This window comes from Ipomoea nil, unplaced genomic scaffold (assembly GCF_001879475.1).
Source record: "Ipomoea nil cultivar Tokyo-kokei standard unplaced genomic scaffold, Asagao_1.1 scaffold1026, whole genome shotgun sequence".
Lineage (NCBI taxonomy): Eukaryota > Viridiplantae > Streptophyta > Magnoliopsida > Solanales > Convolvulaceae > Ipomoea > Ipomoea nil.
The window spans coordinates 385,635-401,987 of record NW_017617454.1 but is presented as its reverse complement, the minus strand read 5'-3'; the positions used below and the strand labels follow the sequence as shown (position 1 = coordinate 401,987).

General features: G+C 35.1%; 1 protein-coding gene across 1 annotated transcript; it reads right to left on the bottom strand.

Annotated features, from left to right (window-relative positions):
- Window positions 1-7,973: 7,973 nt before the first annotated feature.
- Window positions 7,974-15,291, bottom strand: LOC109180329 (probable phospholipid-transporting ATPase 8). The gene is made up of 11 exons (XM_019329842.1): window positions 13,985-15,291; window positions 11,434-12,767; window positions 10,760-10,870; window positions 10,369-10,642; window positions 10,084-10,172; window positions 9,875-9,977; window positions 9,605-9,805; window positions 9,362-9,484; window positions 9,073-9,171; window positions 8,746-8,937; window positions 7,974-8,661 (listed from the first exon to the last, which is right to left on the bottom strand). Exons 1-11 carry the CDS (start codon window positions 14,363-14,365, stop codon window positions 8,116-8,118), a joined length of 3,453 nt encoding a protein of 1,150 aa, XP_019185387.1. The 5' UTR covers window positions 14,366-15,291; the 3' UTR covers window positions 7,974-8,115.
- Between the last annotated feature and the right edge of the window lie 1,062 nt (window positions 15,292-16,353).

The window sequence follows — 16,353 nt, the reverse complement described above, 5'->3', positions numbered from 1 at the left end:
TTAAAAATGAGTAAAAAAATACTAAAGAAAATAGACAAAGAAGAAAGAGTTAGTTTGACCAAATGAATAGTAAGTATGACAGATAAAATGTGACAAATAGAGTATTTTTTTAATTAATATTTTTAATAAATACTTTTTTAAAAAAAAAAATTTAGAATAGCGGGTTGTAGTCACACAAATTTTTTTTCCATTACAATTTAACTCTTACGTTTGGTTTTCAAATTATTATACACGAGTTAAGTTTATTCGATGCACCCATTCTAATAGTAGTTACAAGTTTTTCTTGTCACGGTAAAAACGTACACAAAAGAAAGTAGCTAGAATGGCAGGCTGAAAAAGATACGAGGAGATGGATGAATTATTAATTAGGCAATATGTGACAGCACAACAAGAAAAATGCACATAGACAACGGTTAATAACCGTTGTCGTAGGGGTATAATTTCTATTGTTGAAGCCGGTGTTGTTGTAAGTCCCGCGCATAGACAACGGTTTTTTAACCGTTGTCTTTTCTAGAAACAACAACAGTTTTTTAACCGTTGTCTATTAAGTGTTGTTGAAGCCGGTGTTGTTGTAAGTCACGCACATAGACAACGGTTAATAACCGTTGTCTTTTCTAGAAACAACAACGGTTTTTTAACCGTTGTCTATTAAGTGTTGTTGAAGCCGGTGTTGTTGTATGTCACGCACATAGACAACGGTTAATAACCGTTGTCTTTTCTAGAAACAACAACGGTTTTTTAACCGTTGTCTATTAAGTGTTGTTGAAGCCGGTGTTGTTGTATGTCACGCACATAGACAACGGTTAATAACCGTTGTCTTTTCTAGAAACGACAACGGTTTTTTAACCGTTGTCTATTAAGTGTTGTTGAAACCGGTGTTGTTGTATGTCACGCACATAGACAACGGTTAATAACCGTTGTCTTTTTTAGAAACAACAACGGTTTTTTAACCGTTGTCTATTAAGTGTTGTTGAAACCGGTGTTGTTAAAAGTCACGAACATAGACAACGGTTTTAAACCGTTGTCGTTTCTTTCAAAGACAACGGTTTTTGACCCGTTGTTAATTCAATGTTGTTGAAACTGGTGTTGTTAAAAGTGATGCACATAGACAACGGTTTTTAACTGTTGTCTTTTTCTTTAAAAGACAACAGTTATAAAATGTTGTCTATTGTGTGTTGTTGAAATCGCTGTTGTTAAAAGTCGCACCCATAAACTGTTGTCTTTTGTAGAAAAGACAACAATTTCAAACTGTTGTCTATTGTAAAATAGACAACGTTTAACCGTTGTCTCAACTCGTTTTTAACCTGCTTAAATTTTAATCATATAAAAAAAATAGAAGCATTTATCCATTCACCATGGCCAAGTGCAGTTACATTGCACAAGCTAAGCAAGGTTCATAATAACAAGTCAAAATACTGAACATGACAAATTCTAATCAAATCATCATCCAAGTCATAATACTACAAAAAACAATTCTGATCCACACACCAAGTCTAAATGATCACAACGTCAAATCATACCTACTCTATATAACTTGATAGAATATCAGCCCATTCTGAACGCACCAGATCAATAACCGCTTTGTTATAATCAACTTGTTGGAACTACATGTAAATAGTGAGTAAATAAATTAGTATAGATATAATAAATTTGTAAAATAATTATATGATTTTTGACAAGACCATGACAACAACAACAAAATTAACAGATACTTAAAAAACATGCAAAATATTATTATAAGAAATAACAAACAATAATCATTGAGAGCAATTTACCTTGCTCAATGAACACAGAGAGGCCAAAATCAGTTGCCTTCAAAACAATCTGCCAAAAGCTTAAGGAGTTCCAAATGTTCAAAATTGTTCTTGTAGCTGTTGGTGGAGAGAAAATTGAGCACTCATGAGAAATACCAAGTGACCAATACATTATAGAAAATACTATGTGCTCCCTTCTGTTATTAGATGTATGTATCAGAAAAAGTAAAGTATCAAACTCGGATTTTCTACCATGCAACATAGTTACCCTTAAAGATGTAAATCCATACCTCCCGTTTCTTTGCAAGTTCTTCAGTCTCCTCAAACTCAATATCAAGCTTTTTTCGCTGGATGTTTTCTTCTTATGTAAAATAATCATCTTCATCTTGCTTTCCAAGCCCTAATTTTGCATCTCGTATCCCGGACTTTATTGGCTCGATGATGCCTTGAAACAAACAGATTGTAAAGAATTAAGAAAGAGACAAAAGCATTACCAAATATGGTTCTCCTCATCCATAAGAGTTAGATGCAAAGTGGACAAGAAATCAAGAAAATCATGCACAAATGGCATTTTAAAATTTGAAACTAATGCTAAGTTGTAAACAAATATTATCCTCTGGTAAAAGTTTGCTCAACTATTAGGTTGTTAACAATAGCATCCAAATACAGAGCTTTGAGTTTTAACATTGTTGGCGAAACTTCCTTTTCTAGACATTTGGCTCAGGTCAAATCTCATGCCCACTGATATACCAAAATGAGACCACAAAAACAAAAAAAAAAAGGACCAATGCACACAAGTTTTGTGTGCAATTTAGTAGGAATTATACTGGGTAATGGAATTTCTGCATCTCACTCCAAAATCCCAAGTTGGAACCATATTTCAATTTTAGACCAACAATTAGAAGTCAGGAAAGAGGGGGAAACAATTATAGATACAATGGTTAGCAGAAAACTGAATTTCATATTTTTCAGTCCGCACTGATGAAACATTGCATGGTTAGCCTTCCAGAATTGATAGAATTCAGTGCAAACAGTTCATTCTTGCAGAAACAAAGTCAGGTTGGGAGGGAGTATGCAGTGTTTTCATGTACTAAAAACACTCAACAGAAAATGAAAATAAGAAATACTCAAAAACAGATCAGGCCAAAGAGTAATGCAATGTAAAGTCAAAAACTAGAACAGATCTCTGTATAGGCAACGTAAACATACACAGATCACTGCAAAGGTTTAATATATGAGGTTGCCTAACCATAATATATCTGTTGAGTTCAAGCATGACACATTTTAGAGTGCAGACAGTTTCACCAGCACCAAAAAACATACAGAAAATAATTTTATACTCCGTATTTATCTAATATTTTGTTAAGTACAGAAAAACAAACAGAAATGCAGTGTTATCTCTCAAAATAAAATGCCAAATAAATAAAAAAAAAAGTTTGACAAACCAAGAGAAGTGTGTACACATACCTCATTGTCATGCTGCTGATTGTCAGGTTGCATCCCTAGTTGACCATTAAACCATCTATTTTCCATTTGCTTAAAAATATTCAAGTAACAAGACAAATAATATAAACACTACAACTACAAAATCATTAATATAATGTGGCAAAAATAATGGAAAGACATATATAGTGCTGCATATATAAGATTAATTAAGCTTAAATTACTTTATGTGTTAGAATGTAAACCTCTAACTTTATGAAAAAGACAGAACTACCCTGCAAGTGCATGCCCCAGATTCTATGAGTCCACTCACCCCTATTAAACAATGTTGTGACTGCATTTTATATACCAATAATTAGAAGAGAAGGCACATGAGCTGTACCACATCTTGAGAGAAACTTGGTGGCCAATTAGTCGGTTTCAACATAGAAAGAAGAACTTATGAGAAAGACACCCAATGCTTTGAAAAGAGCATAGAAGAATACCAATGAAAAAAGATTCTCTCTTTCTCTACAACATTCCACATTTTTTACAGTCCAAAGTTTAAACAGTAATAACACACCAGCCAAAGTAATTTAAGGTTTCCTCTAGGGTTTTGACTTTTGCAGCTCTGAATACCTTACCTCTTGTTCATACAATAATAGCTTATATATCAGAAGAAATCATTTAATAAATTCTCACTTCTCAGTAATATATACCCACAAAATTCAAGAAATTTTAAGTACAAAGAACAGCTCAGTTCAGACTTCAGAGTTCAATGTGTGAAATTCCTAACTAAGAGCTCAAGAAAACTAAAATGCATAAAAGAAAGTATACTAAAAAGGGAATTTTTTTTTTCTCTCTGTATCTCTGTTTAAATTATTCAAGTCACTGGAAATAATCACAGCATTCATGGAGATATGTAATGCTTAAATTCCCTCAGACAAAAATAAATAATAAAAAATTACGTACAATCTTGCACATACATGTATATAGGTTGCCACCCCCATTACTTACAACAACCAACAAATTGTTTTACATATCTGTTCTTCATAGAAAATTTGCAGAAATTCAAACCCTAATTCCCTAACCCTAGCTTAAATCCAAAATTGTTTAGCATAAACACACACATTGATACAATCAGATAATTTTTGGATGAATTTGACAACTTATTAATTTTTGGATAATTTGAAAGCTAACTTTAAAGTTTTTGGATGAATTTGAAAGCTAACCACGGTGGCGGCGGTTGGACCGACGGCGACAGAGGATGGAGGCGGCGATGGCAGCAGAGGTTGGACGAGGCGACGGCGTTGGAGGTCAGATGCGGCGGCGGCGTCTGAGGAGAACGGCGGTGGGCGGCGACCACTCTGACTGCGGAGATGGCTAGTGGCGGTCGGCGGAGAGCACTCTGACTGTGGAGAGGAACCTAAACTAACGAGAGTGGCGGTCCGCGGAGAGGGAATTGAAGCTCACTGATCGACGACAATGGCGGGTCAGCGGAGTTGGTTCGGTGATGTCTAAAAGCAGAATTTTGTCTTAGTCAATGAAATTGAATTTCGTCCACAAACTTGCCAATGATGTCTTAGAGGGAAGAGAAAATTTTGGTTACCAATTTTGTATTAGAGGGAAATTTTGTTTTAGAGGAAAATTTGGTAAGAAAATATTAGTTTTATTATCCTGGTCGTTAGATCTGATCAATTAAAATACAATTGTTATGTCCTGGACCCGTGTCCAGCCAACAGTGTGGACACAGTAACGGTACCGTTAGTGGCACCGTTATCTTCCACTTTTTTTTTAAAAATAAAAAATAAAATTCAGACCGCTTATTATAGGAGCATACATAATCCGTAACTGTACATTCATAATTCAATAACTGTAAAGTCATAATTTTCGAAGCTCTATATATTCACAATTTTAAAGCTCTATGTTCATAATTTTATCACTATATGTTCATAATTGTAAGTTCATAATGTCAGAGCTCTGTGTTCATAATTCCATAACTGTACATTCATAATTCCATATTTGTACATTCATATATAATTCCATAACTGTACATTCATAAAGTCATAATTGTACATTCATAATCCCACAAACGAATAACGCCGTTAACGGCGAGACAAAATCAAAGTTCCCTGAAAACGACGTCGTACGTTTTGGATTCGTGTCCACAATGCATTGTGGACACGGATCCGAGGCATACTTTGCAATTAAAATAGTACCGGGTATATAGGTACATAACACGAGATTCATAGATTTCTTTAATGTAGATTCATAATTTATATACAGTATATTTCTAATTTAAATACAATTGTATAGATTCATAATTGGGAATATGAACAACGCAAATTATGAACATAAAGTTCTGTAATTGTGAATATAGATCAGAGTTCAATCATTATGACTATGAATTTCAATTCAAAATTTATGAATATATAGTTTAGCTATTATGAACATAGAAGAGTGTGTACCATGCATGGTGCACATGGTTGCACAGCATAATTTGCCTTTTAGTACCCCGAGGTTTATTACCGACAACTCGCGGCCCAATTATATTACAAAGAGATCATGGCAAAAGAAATGGGATATAGCTAACCAATCGTTATGCTATGGACCCGTGTCCACAATGTAGTGTGGACACGGTAACGGTACCGTTAGTGGACTTTGATCACTGTACGACATAATTTGCGATAGCTAACTATACGGCATCGATCAACTACTCTTTCATATTCATTCTCCACGTGTCTCAATTTTGGGTGCCCAATTTTTTTAAAAAAAATATTATAGATATAATCTATTGTTTTTTATACTTGATATTTTTATTTTTATTTTTTTTGAATTCATAGATTGGTCTTAATTGTAATATAATTGAAAATAAAACTTTAATGAATTGACTTTGAAATTTTGGTGAATAATTTTATATTTAAATATGAACGAAAATAGAATTATTAAATTAACTTTTGAATTGTATTCTTTCTTTGTTAAATTTTTATGCAATATATTTGGACAAAAAATTTTAATTACATTTTTATTCTTGTTAACACTCAGGGTATAATAGTTAAAAGATAAGGTGTAACACTTTAGCATACAAGAGTTGGTGTGGCTTGGTGGATTTAGCTTTGTTTGTCATGTTAAAGATCTTGGGTTCTATTCTTTGTGGTGGCATCCTTAACCTATTTTATACAATGATTATCTTGGTTCTCAAAGACAACACATAAGCAAATTGGTTATATCAAGTATACTAGTTTACTTGAGTATATAAGTGTTGGTTTGGCTTTGTGGGTTTAGCTTAGAGGTCTTAGGTTCTATTCTTCCTAGGTGAGCTTTCAACTATTTTCTAAAATTGTTTTCTTGGTTTTCACAAACAACACAGAAGCAACCCAGTTTATATACGAAATGTTGCACATTCAAACACAAGAGTTTATGTTGCTTAGTTGGTTAGACTTTATTTATTAAGTTTGAGGTCAAAGGTTCAACTCTTGTTATTAACATCCTTGTTTTTGTTTTATACAACTGTTAAATAATGATGCGCAAAGACAACGGTTATACGGTTTTTATAACCGTTGTCTTTGTAGTGTTGTGTATTCAAATACGCTTAAAGACAACATACCAAAGACAACGGTTAAATAAAACCGTTGTCTTAAACAAATAAAGAACGCGCAACGACAACGGTTATATAAAACCGTTATCGTTGTAGTGTTGTGTACAAATAAAGAACGCGCAACGACAACGGTTATATAAAACCGTTATCGTTGTAGTGTTGTGTATTCTAGTGCGCTTAAAGACAACACACCAACGACAACGGTTAAATAAAACCGTTGTCTTTTTAAAAAAAAAAAAGAGCGCACAAAGACAACGGTTTTAAACAACCGTTGTCTTTCTAGTGTTGTGTATTCTAATGCTCTTAAAGACAACACACCAACGACAACGGTTAAAAAAACCGTTGTCTTTTTTTAAAAAAAAAACTCACATAGACAACGGTTTTAAAAAACCGTTGTCGTTGTGGTGTTGTCTTTTCACAAAATGCACAAAGACAACACACTTATAACAACGGTTAAGTAAAAACCGTTGTCTTTGACAAAAGTGTTGCATCAAAGACAACGGTTTTGGACCAAACTGTTGTCTTTTATACAAAAGACAACACTTTTCTTAAAAACTATTGTCTTTCTAGTGTTGTCTATGTGCATTTTTCTTGTAGTGCAGTGAGATGTGTAGTGTGAATGATTAAGATCTGGATTCTAATTAAGCAGCTAAAGTAAGGCAAAGTGGACTTCTAGATGCATTCTCCTACATATAAATTCTTTTTTGTCTGCCTTTCTTCAATCAACGTCGTTTAATGAAGAAGATTGGTATTAGCCGTCTAAAACATAGCTAGCATGGGGCGCCATGCGTTTGTGTTGACAAAACATGTACATAGGAAAGCATTGTTTGATAGTGGCATAGTTAACTAAATATATCATCCCTTAATTACTTCTTAATTGGGTCAAAACAATCTATTATAGCCTAACTTTTATAAAACCTGGCAATCCCCTTTAGAATATCCGTTCACATATCCTCGTTTGGGTATGTTAAAGTGACAATTTAACTCAAAAAAAAAAAAAAAAAAAAAAAAAAAAGGGCTCTTTAATATGATGCATACATATAAAAATCAATCTATAGCTACCAACATTCAAATGTATTAACAATTTACTTACAAATTATTTTAAATTGTTAAAGTTACTACTTACTACCCATTTTAATTTATGGAATATCTCATCTCTCTTGCGCAATTTCTTTCATTATAAAAAGGGAAAAAAAATATTGATGTCGTGAATACATTCTAAAATAAATTATCAATGTACATATTATTGGTCACACTATACATGATCTTTGCAAGCTTAGAGCGTTAAAAAGAAACTCATTTACGTGATCAATGCCTCTACGTACATACATCTCCCAACAACTACATATTATTATCATCGGCATCCGGCTTCTTGGACTTCCTCCCCGTACGTTCCTCCATTTGAACTCTAACATGCGGCAGTGGTCGGAATGTGGACTGAAAAATCCTGTACGTAAGATACGGTAACAGACTGGAAACGACAACAAGAAGAGTTACCAGCCAATAGAAAGGACTTGGGGCACAGGCTTCCACAAAAACCTTGTATGCTGTTGTGGATATGATGGATGGCAGAGCACCATAAATGACCAAAAACAGATACCAGACCGCGATGCTTCCCCATATGAAGACGTGTTGGATCAGAGTAAAATAGTTGATGGAAAGTGCCATTTGACAGTTCACGGTCCATACTACACAGGAATACATTATTACTCCAAGGACTTCGTAGTCCACAGGGTGGCCATCCCGCCTAAATGCCTGATGTAAAACTGATCTGGTTGTGAAGTAGAAGATGATCATTGCACTGAGAATTCCGTTTAGCATCCACCCTAGGATACGATACCACTTGAACAGCATATTCTGGCTTCCCTCTATATAGACCTCGGGATGCTGTGTGAACGAGGATATGGCAATTAGTAGTGAGGCAAGTTTTTTTTTTTTTTTGCATAGCATGCATGAATCGAAATTAGATACCTTAAGACAAAGCTGATCGGAGAGGTCTTGATCAAAAACACCAAGAGCAATGACGGGAAGTGAAGTGAAGAATACATTGTATAATGACATATACCAATCATTATAAGCAGCCCTTCCCGAGAAGGAAGCAAAAGCCTCGAACCAGAAAAGGGTGAACCCAAATGCGAGATTCTTATAAAAGAAGTAGCATATCTGCACCCACCACAAAGAAGGATATGATAAAAGAAGCCTTAGGAGCTGTTCGGGTCTCTTGCAAAGTTGTAATACACTATATATGTAGCATGCTTATTAGGACTAGAAGATGCATGATAAAGCAAGAGAATTTACCATCATAGATATTCTGCGATAACACCAGTGGCCATGAACCAACAACAACCGTTCAAGATAACAGAACTGAGCTATTGCATAGTCACTTGCCCCAACAGCCTATAAGAAGAAAGCAGACTCATCAGTTCAACTATCACAACAAAGTCTTTTTCATGTACAACAAGAATATGTTAAGGAGTTGAGGAAAAACACAAATAAAAACATAAACCTAGTATAGCCAGATTCTTCCTGTTCAACACTCGGGTCATGTGACTAACATAAATACAAAAGAAAATAGCCAAAAAGAGACCTGCATCCCCTCAACGCCACTAATGCCAACCCCAACATCAGCCTCTTGAAGCATGCTTACATCATTTGCCCCATCACCAATTGCTAGTGTCCTCCTACCAGTTCCTTTCACCAATGCTGTTACCTGCACATCTTCAAACATTTTTGGTCAGATTATTAAGATTCCTCGCAAAAGTAAAAATAGACATGATAGTTACAGTGCTTCCCAAAAAAAGACACAAGCAAAAGTGGTGATATTACTTACAAGAGCTTTTTGTTTAGGTGTAGAGCGGCAACATATAACAGATGCACATTGCAATGCAAGCTCCAAAAATGACTCCTTCAGGTCGTCTCTGAGAGTAAAAGAGATCGCATTCCCATCGATAATCAAACCAAACGATTCTGAACTTCCTGATTTAATTTGATCTAATCCCTTAGTTACTTGTGCTGTTACGCTTGTTGAAGCCTATGAAGGTTAAGCATCGTAAAGATGAATGTTTAGGATTTGATATGAAAACAAATCCAAGATCTGTACCTCTTTATCCTTTTGATCTTGAGTTTCCAGGCTACTTGCAGGTAGAGAATCCAGAGTAATTTTAATCAGCTCCATACCTGGCCTCAGTAAACTACAAGCATACCTACAAGAATTTGCAGGATAACAATGATTAAATAGTTTAAAGTTTTAGACAAGGATGTAAATGGAAAAGCATACAATAAGTTCCAAAAACAAAACTGTTACCCTACCCAATATTGATCGCTGTCTCCATCTTATCACCAGTTAAGACCCATATCCTAATCCCAGCATCCGCAAGCTTGTCAATGCATTCAGGGACCTACACTAGAAGAACAACCAATCAGTCCTTCATCATTGAAGGATAGAAAAATATCAACACAATAAGACATGATGATCATGATAATTACTGCATGTATATGTGCAAAGCAAAACATAGGACAGAACTCTAACTCTCTCTGATGAATTTATGAATTACTCTGTAATTAAGAATAACAAGAAGGAAGTTCGATTATAACCCCTTTTTGAAGTTTATCCTCAATAGCTGTGGCTCCAAGGAGAATTAAGTCTCTTTCAATTTTATCAGCAGCAGCATCCACTAAAGCATCTCTATCAGTTTCAGCGTCCTGAGCCTTCAATAACTCTTCTTCCCATGATTTGAACTCTTCTTCACCAAGCTCACGGTATGCAATAACTAAAGTTCGTAATCCTGCTTCAGCGTATTGTTTAATATGTTCCTTTGTTTTATCTTCAAATTCCCGTCCATCTTCAGAAAGCCTTGGAAACAACACACTGAAGTTGAAAAGAACAAATAAACAAAGAAAGGAGCGTCACATGGTTGCAAAATGCAAACTAAAAAAAAAAAAGGTAATTCTCTAGTATACTGTTTCCAGCCAGTAAAAATCAAACCTGTCTGCACCCTTGCACAAGAGTAACAATTTATCTTCAGGATTTCGTACAATCACAGACATCCTCTTCCTAGCAGGATTGAACTCTAGGAGGTGAAGGAACTTGTACAATCTGAAGATGAAGTTGTTTGCAGATGACATTAAAATGACGAAGAAAAACAGATATATCCAAGAAACTAGATGTGATGCATGATTTCATAAACTAGGAGAAAAAAATTAAGTTGTGTTTTTCTTAACATAGTTGAGGCTCGGTCTTCTTTCTTGATATGACATAGCACAGCATTACACTCGTTTTTTAACAATCTCCTTCCCACATAAAGCGGAAATTATCTATGTGCATTGGCCAAAATAAAAATTGGATTGGCTATACTGGCTAAAGTGCTTGTCCATTATATGCCAGGTCACAGTTTCATAACCTTGAGAACTCTTCAGGAAACAAAGTGTACATCATTCCCAGACCTAGCAAGCCGTGGTAGTTTTACCCGGTAACATCTATCCTTTGATGTAATTTATAAACAGTAATGTTGCTAATGCTGGGACCACTCTTCACTCCCCTGCCCCAGAGTCAAAACAGGTTTTTTTTTTAAAGGAGTGAAGAAAGAAACAAGGAAAAAAGATGAAGAAAAGTAGAACGCCCAGCTTAAATTAATAGTAGTTAAGCTTGCAAAATATAACCTTTCAGTTTTTTCAGCACCTTCCCGATGCCTTTCATGCAATAAGATACTAGCTTGTGTCCTTCCAACAAACTCAAGCCCGAACTCTCTAGCTGCAATGACAAAAGCAGCTTCATCTGGTGACTCAGCTTCATAAGATATATGACCTGGTTTATTCACATCAGGGATGACAGTATGGCAAATAGCCAACACATGAAAGAATTTATATATCACTTCTGAATGAGGTTCTTTAACCCATTGACCATTCATTATGCGTTCATCTTGAAAATTGAAGCCTTTAATAGATTCTCCAGAGTCCAAGTTAGAAGTACTAGAATGTTCAGGTTGGCCATTTCCTTTTCTCTTTGCCATGGCTCTCTCCACCTCTGTCATAGCACGGCCATACGCAACACCTGCTATTGAACATTTAACAAACTCCATCGAGTTGCATGTTAAAGTGCCAGTTTTGTCAGAGAGTATTGTTTCAACCTGTCCAAGTTCCTCATTCAAATTAGATGTCCGCGCACGTGCAGGCTTATTTGTTTCCTTGTAGTACATATCCTGATCTTGATTGATGAAGATGCTCTGTAAAACCTTTACAACTTCAATAGACACATATAATGAAATTGGAATTAAATAGCCATACAACATAAGGGCTGTTAGGAAGTGAAAAAATGCAGCAACTGAAGCTCTTTTCGGATCATAAAACACAGTTGCCTTGTCTGGTCGTAGATACCACCTCTTGTACCTCCCATTGCTTAAATCATTCTTAGTCGCCAGTCCAAAGAAGATGGACCCAATGGAAGATATCATAACCAAGGTACCAAAGAGGACGTAGATTATTTTGTCCATTCTTTTCTCAATTGCGCTCCTCTTAGAAGGAGGATCCCTAGCATTCTGCATGACTTTTGTGTCATGACCAGTAAAAACAACAGCTCCATAGATATACTCGGTATTCTGTAGTTTAGAACCTCTCAGAAGCATCTGATTGACTGAAAGTGGCAGTCGTTGCTGATTGTTATAATGAAGAGTGCCAACAAATGAATAAAGGTCTTCATTTGGGTCCTCACACCTGATCTCTGCCTTAAAATTCTTAAGGTTACTACCATCCTCCTTGAAGGCTATCCCATCCAGAGCATGTTTCACCTTCAGATTAGTCTCTCCATCAAGATTTGCCGTTTCAACATAACAAATCCCATCCTCATAGCTTGATGAAAGCAAAACAAGATCAGCTGGAAAATATTCATCTTTCTTAACCTTAACAAGATCACCAACATGTAGCCTCTTCCATATAATTTCTTCAAATTTGTTGTTATTTGTGTAAACTAAGACCTTCCTATTGTTAGCTTCAATATCCTGAAGAGAATTTTATGCACCAAAGGTCATACAATAACATTTCAAAATTATGTATTATAAAAAATTAAAATTAAAAAATAAAACACTAGTGAACACACTTAGCACAAGCAGCTCCAATAAAGGACTGAGTGACTGACATATAATATATACAATCAAAAAAGGATGTCATGAAATGTTCCTTCTATAAGCATCTTTTCAGACAAAACTGTAGGCCTAAAAGACTAAAAGTGCTTCATTTTAATATTTACCTTGCAGAAATAAATGATCTCTCCGATCTGAACAATTGCTTCGTGTAATCGTGTCCTTTATTCTTTTGTTATGATTATCGTTTTCTCCTTTAATTTGTCTAGGATCAACAAATAACCAGGTTTCAATGAATGATTAATGTATATGTGTGTGCACATCGAAAGTTTGGGTATGGATTCTAATTTCATATAGTACCCAGAGATGGAAAAAAAATAAAAATAAAAAAATCTCCAATAGTGAAAAATATGAATCCAATTTCAATCTTCTCAGACCTCAAGAATTGGTGTATGTTATCCGCTTCATTACACTGTCTTTAAGATACTTTGCCATGTGGTGGTCAGAATGTGATTAACAACTCTAGTTAACAGAGTTTTTTTTTTTTTTTACTCTAGTTAACAGAGTTAGTTTTGCTAAACTTTATTAATTCAAAAAATACAGGTCTCAAATAGACCAAAATTCATAAATAGGACTATATTGAACAAAATCATGATTTTTGAGTTGTCCCAGGTACTTCGACCTAATTTATGTTCATGATCTTTGAGTAGCCCTAACATCTATCGTATCCCAAAACCAGATACAGAAGTTGACCTTTCCAAGAGCATATCTCAGAAAAGCAAGTGATATTAGTCCAACAATTTTACCAGCTATGGCTTTGGGGTGATGAAGGTCCTAACTAAGCTGAGGCCTTGGGATGTTCTAGTCATAACTTTTGACTTTTGAGAATATAATATTGGAAAAAAATAAGATCCTGAAAATGTAATCTTGCATCTAAAAAAGAATTTTATTAATGATAACTATGGGCATATTTTTTTTATAAGTAAAAGCGGGCTACTTAACAGTGACATCACAACTATCTAATTTAAGCAGACCAAATAACCGAAATGTAATAAAACGTGTTTATCAGAACCTAATTTTAGCAGAACAAAAGAAGGCCAAAATTACAACAACAACAAAAGATGTCATTTTTATACCTGCCTTCTGCGCCTCCAATCTTCCACACCTTCCTTAGCCATTGTTGCACCAATGACCACCAGCAAAGGAAACAGAACACTACTAGCTGTATAAGGTGCTAGAGGACTAAACGAAACACAAGCCACAATAAGAAAGTATATATTTGCAACCCTCCTGAATTGTTCAAATAAGGACTTGGGGATAAAATTAACAGCTGTATACTTGGTAGTCCGAACATCATTCCCCCTGTACTGCCTGTTTACTGCGCTATTAGGATCATTAATATGAACTACCCGTGTATAGCCCCTCTTCCCAATTTCTCTATGTTCCTCTGTGTATGAAGGTAGGAAGCAAAAAAATGTATATTTAAGAATAAACTTCTTCCTACTATCACTCATCATTTTTTCCAAAAAATTTCCCCTCAAAAATATATAACTTCTTTGATTCCCTGCAAAATAAATATCAACCCCCCAAACCTTCAAACTTTGTTGGAATAATGGACAAGGAACAAACTGTCAGCAAACTTCCTTCAGATGCAAAAGCAATAAATTAACATTGATTGCACAAATTTATTCTTGAGACAGACCGACATAACTAAGAAGGAAACGTTACAGAAGTTTACTAGAGAGCACAGCATGTGACCCTCGGATTTAACAGAGTTGTCAGGTCATGAACAACATTGAATTGTGAGCTCATATCCTATGTCAGAACAATATATTGAGCTGTCAAAATATCCTAAAACCCTAGAACCGGTATTCTCACTATTCCTTGCTTTAGTCTAAAGTAGTCCCGAGAGATACCTTCCTTCTTCAAGTGTCGGTGCAGAAGCCATGAACTCCAAGCCTCAGCCCCTCAGCATATATACCAAACTTCAAAGAAGCATTTTATCAACCGTGTAGTGTGCATCAACGGGGAGAAGAGTGTAGGAGAAAGAGAGTGACGGGTAATCAGAATTTGGCGAAAAAATCGTTGGTAGTAATAGTAGTAGTAGTTGTAGACTTGTAGTTGGCCAATCCACAAGTCTCTGTGACTGTTCTTCCCTTCATTTGCCGTTTTAGCAAGCAAAGAGTGTGAGAGAAAAATGAATACGTAAATGTAAATACTGTAAATAATAAATGTATAAAGGCCACGAACAGGTGAGTAGGTGGCCAGAACCATGCCCCACAGCTTTCTTTCTTTCTCGGAGTTTCTTGTGCTTGACTTTACTGTGGAGACTGGAGACCGTCGCCTGTCGTGGAAACCGTGGGATGACCTGTGCTGCTTACGTGGCGTATGACTGCGCGCGACTTCGACAACGTCCGAGCTTCCAACATAGTGCCCGCCATAGCAGCCGTGTCTGAATGCTTGATTTAGGAGTCACTCCGAGAGTCCGAGTTAATTAATATAAAAATATAATACTCTCTCTGCCTTATTTTACGTGGGGTGAGCATTTCGGTTCGGTTTGAGCATTTCGATTCGATTTATCCGAACCAAACCGAATCGATCCAATCCGAAACGAACCGAACTAGTAATAAAAAAACCGAATAGTTCGAGATTTTGTAACCAGAATGGTTTAATATCGAACCGAACCGAAATCGAACGGTTTGGCAAAAACTGAACCGAACCGAATGCTATATAATTTTTTAAATAAATAAATAATAATAATAATAATAATAATAATAAATAAGTAAATCCAAGTTCTTTGATGCTTGCTCCGCCGTTCAGTTCTCATTCTTACTGGTACCGAACCTTAAATTTTTTATTTGATTTCTTTATAGCTTGTTTTCTACATTGCACTTTTGTTGTTTGTCGTAATTGTTCTTTACCTCACAATTATATCTAACTTGAGTTATATTTACAATATTTAGTATTTTCCTTAGTTTCATGTTTTTCTATAAATTTAATGTGTTTTACAGTCATTCTAATTTTGATTTCCAGTACATTATAATTATTTTATAGTACTGAAATATATTTCGAGTGCACTAGCAATGACAGTTGTGTCCAAAAATTAACTATATAGTAATTGACACTTGTTTTTTTAATATCAAATATATAGATAGATGATTATTCATCTTAGGAATAAGGTTCAAATTGGCCACTGAACGTAACCTGAAAATGCAATTAGGCCACTGAACGAAAAAAAAGTGCAATTAGGCCACTGAACACTCCAAAAATGTGCAATTTCACCTGATAGCAGGTTACCCTCAATTTTAGCAGGTTATCTGCTTATGTGGCAGCTGAGTTGGCATTTTTAATAATAAATTTTTATTTAAAAAAATACAAACGACTTTATTTTATTTTTTATTTAATTTTTTTTCAATTTTTTATAAAATTTATTATTAAAATTAATTATTAAAAATTATTTAAAAATTATTAAAAATGACAACTCAGCTGCCACGTAAGCAGGTAA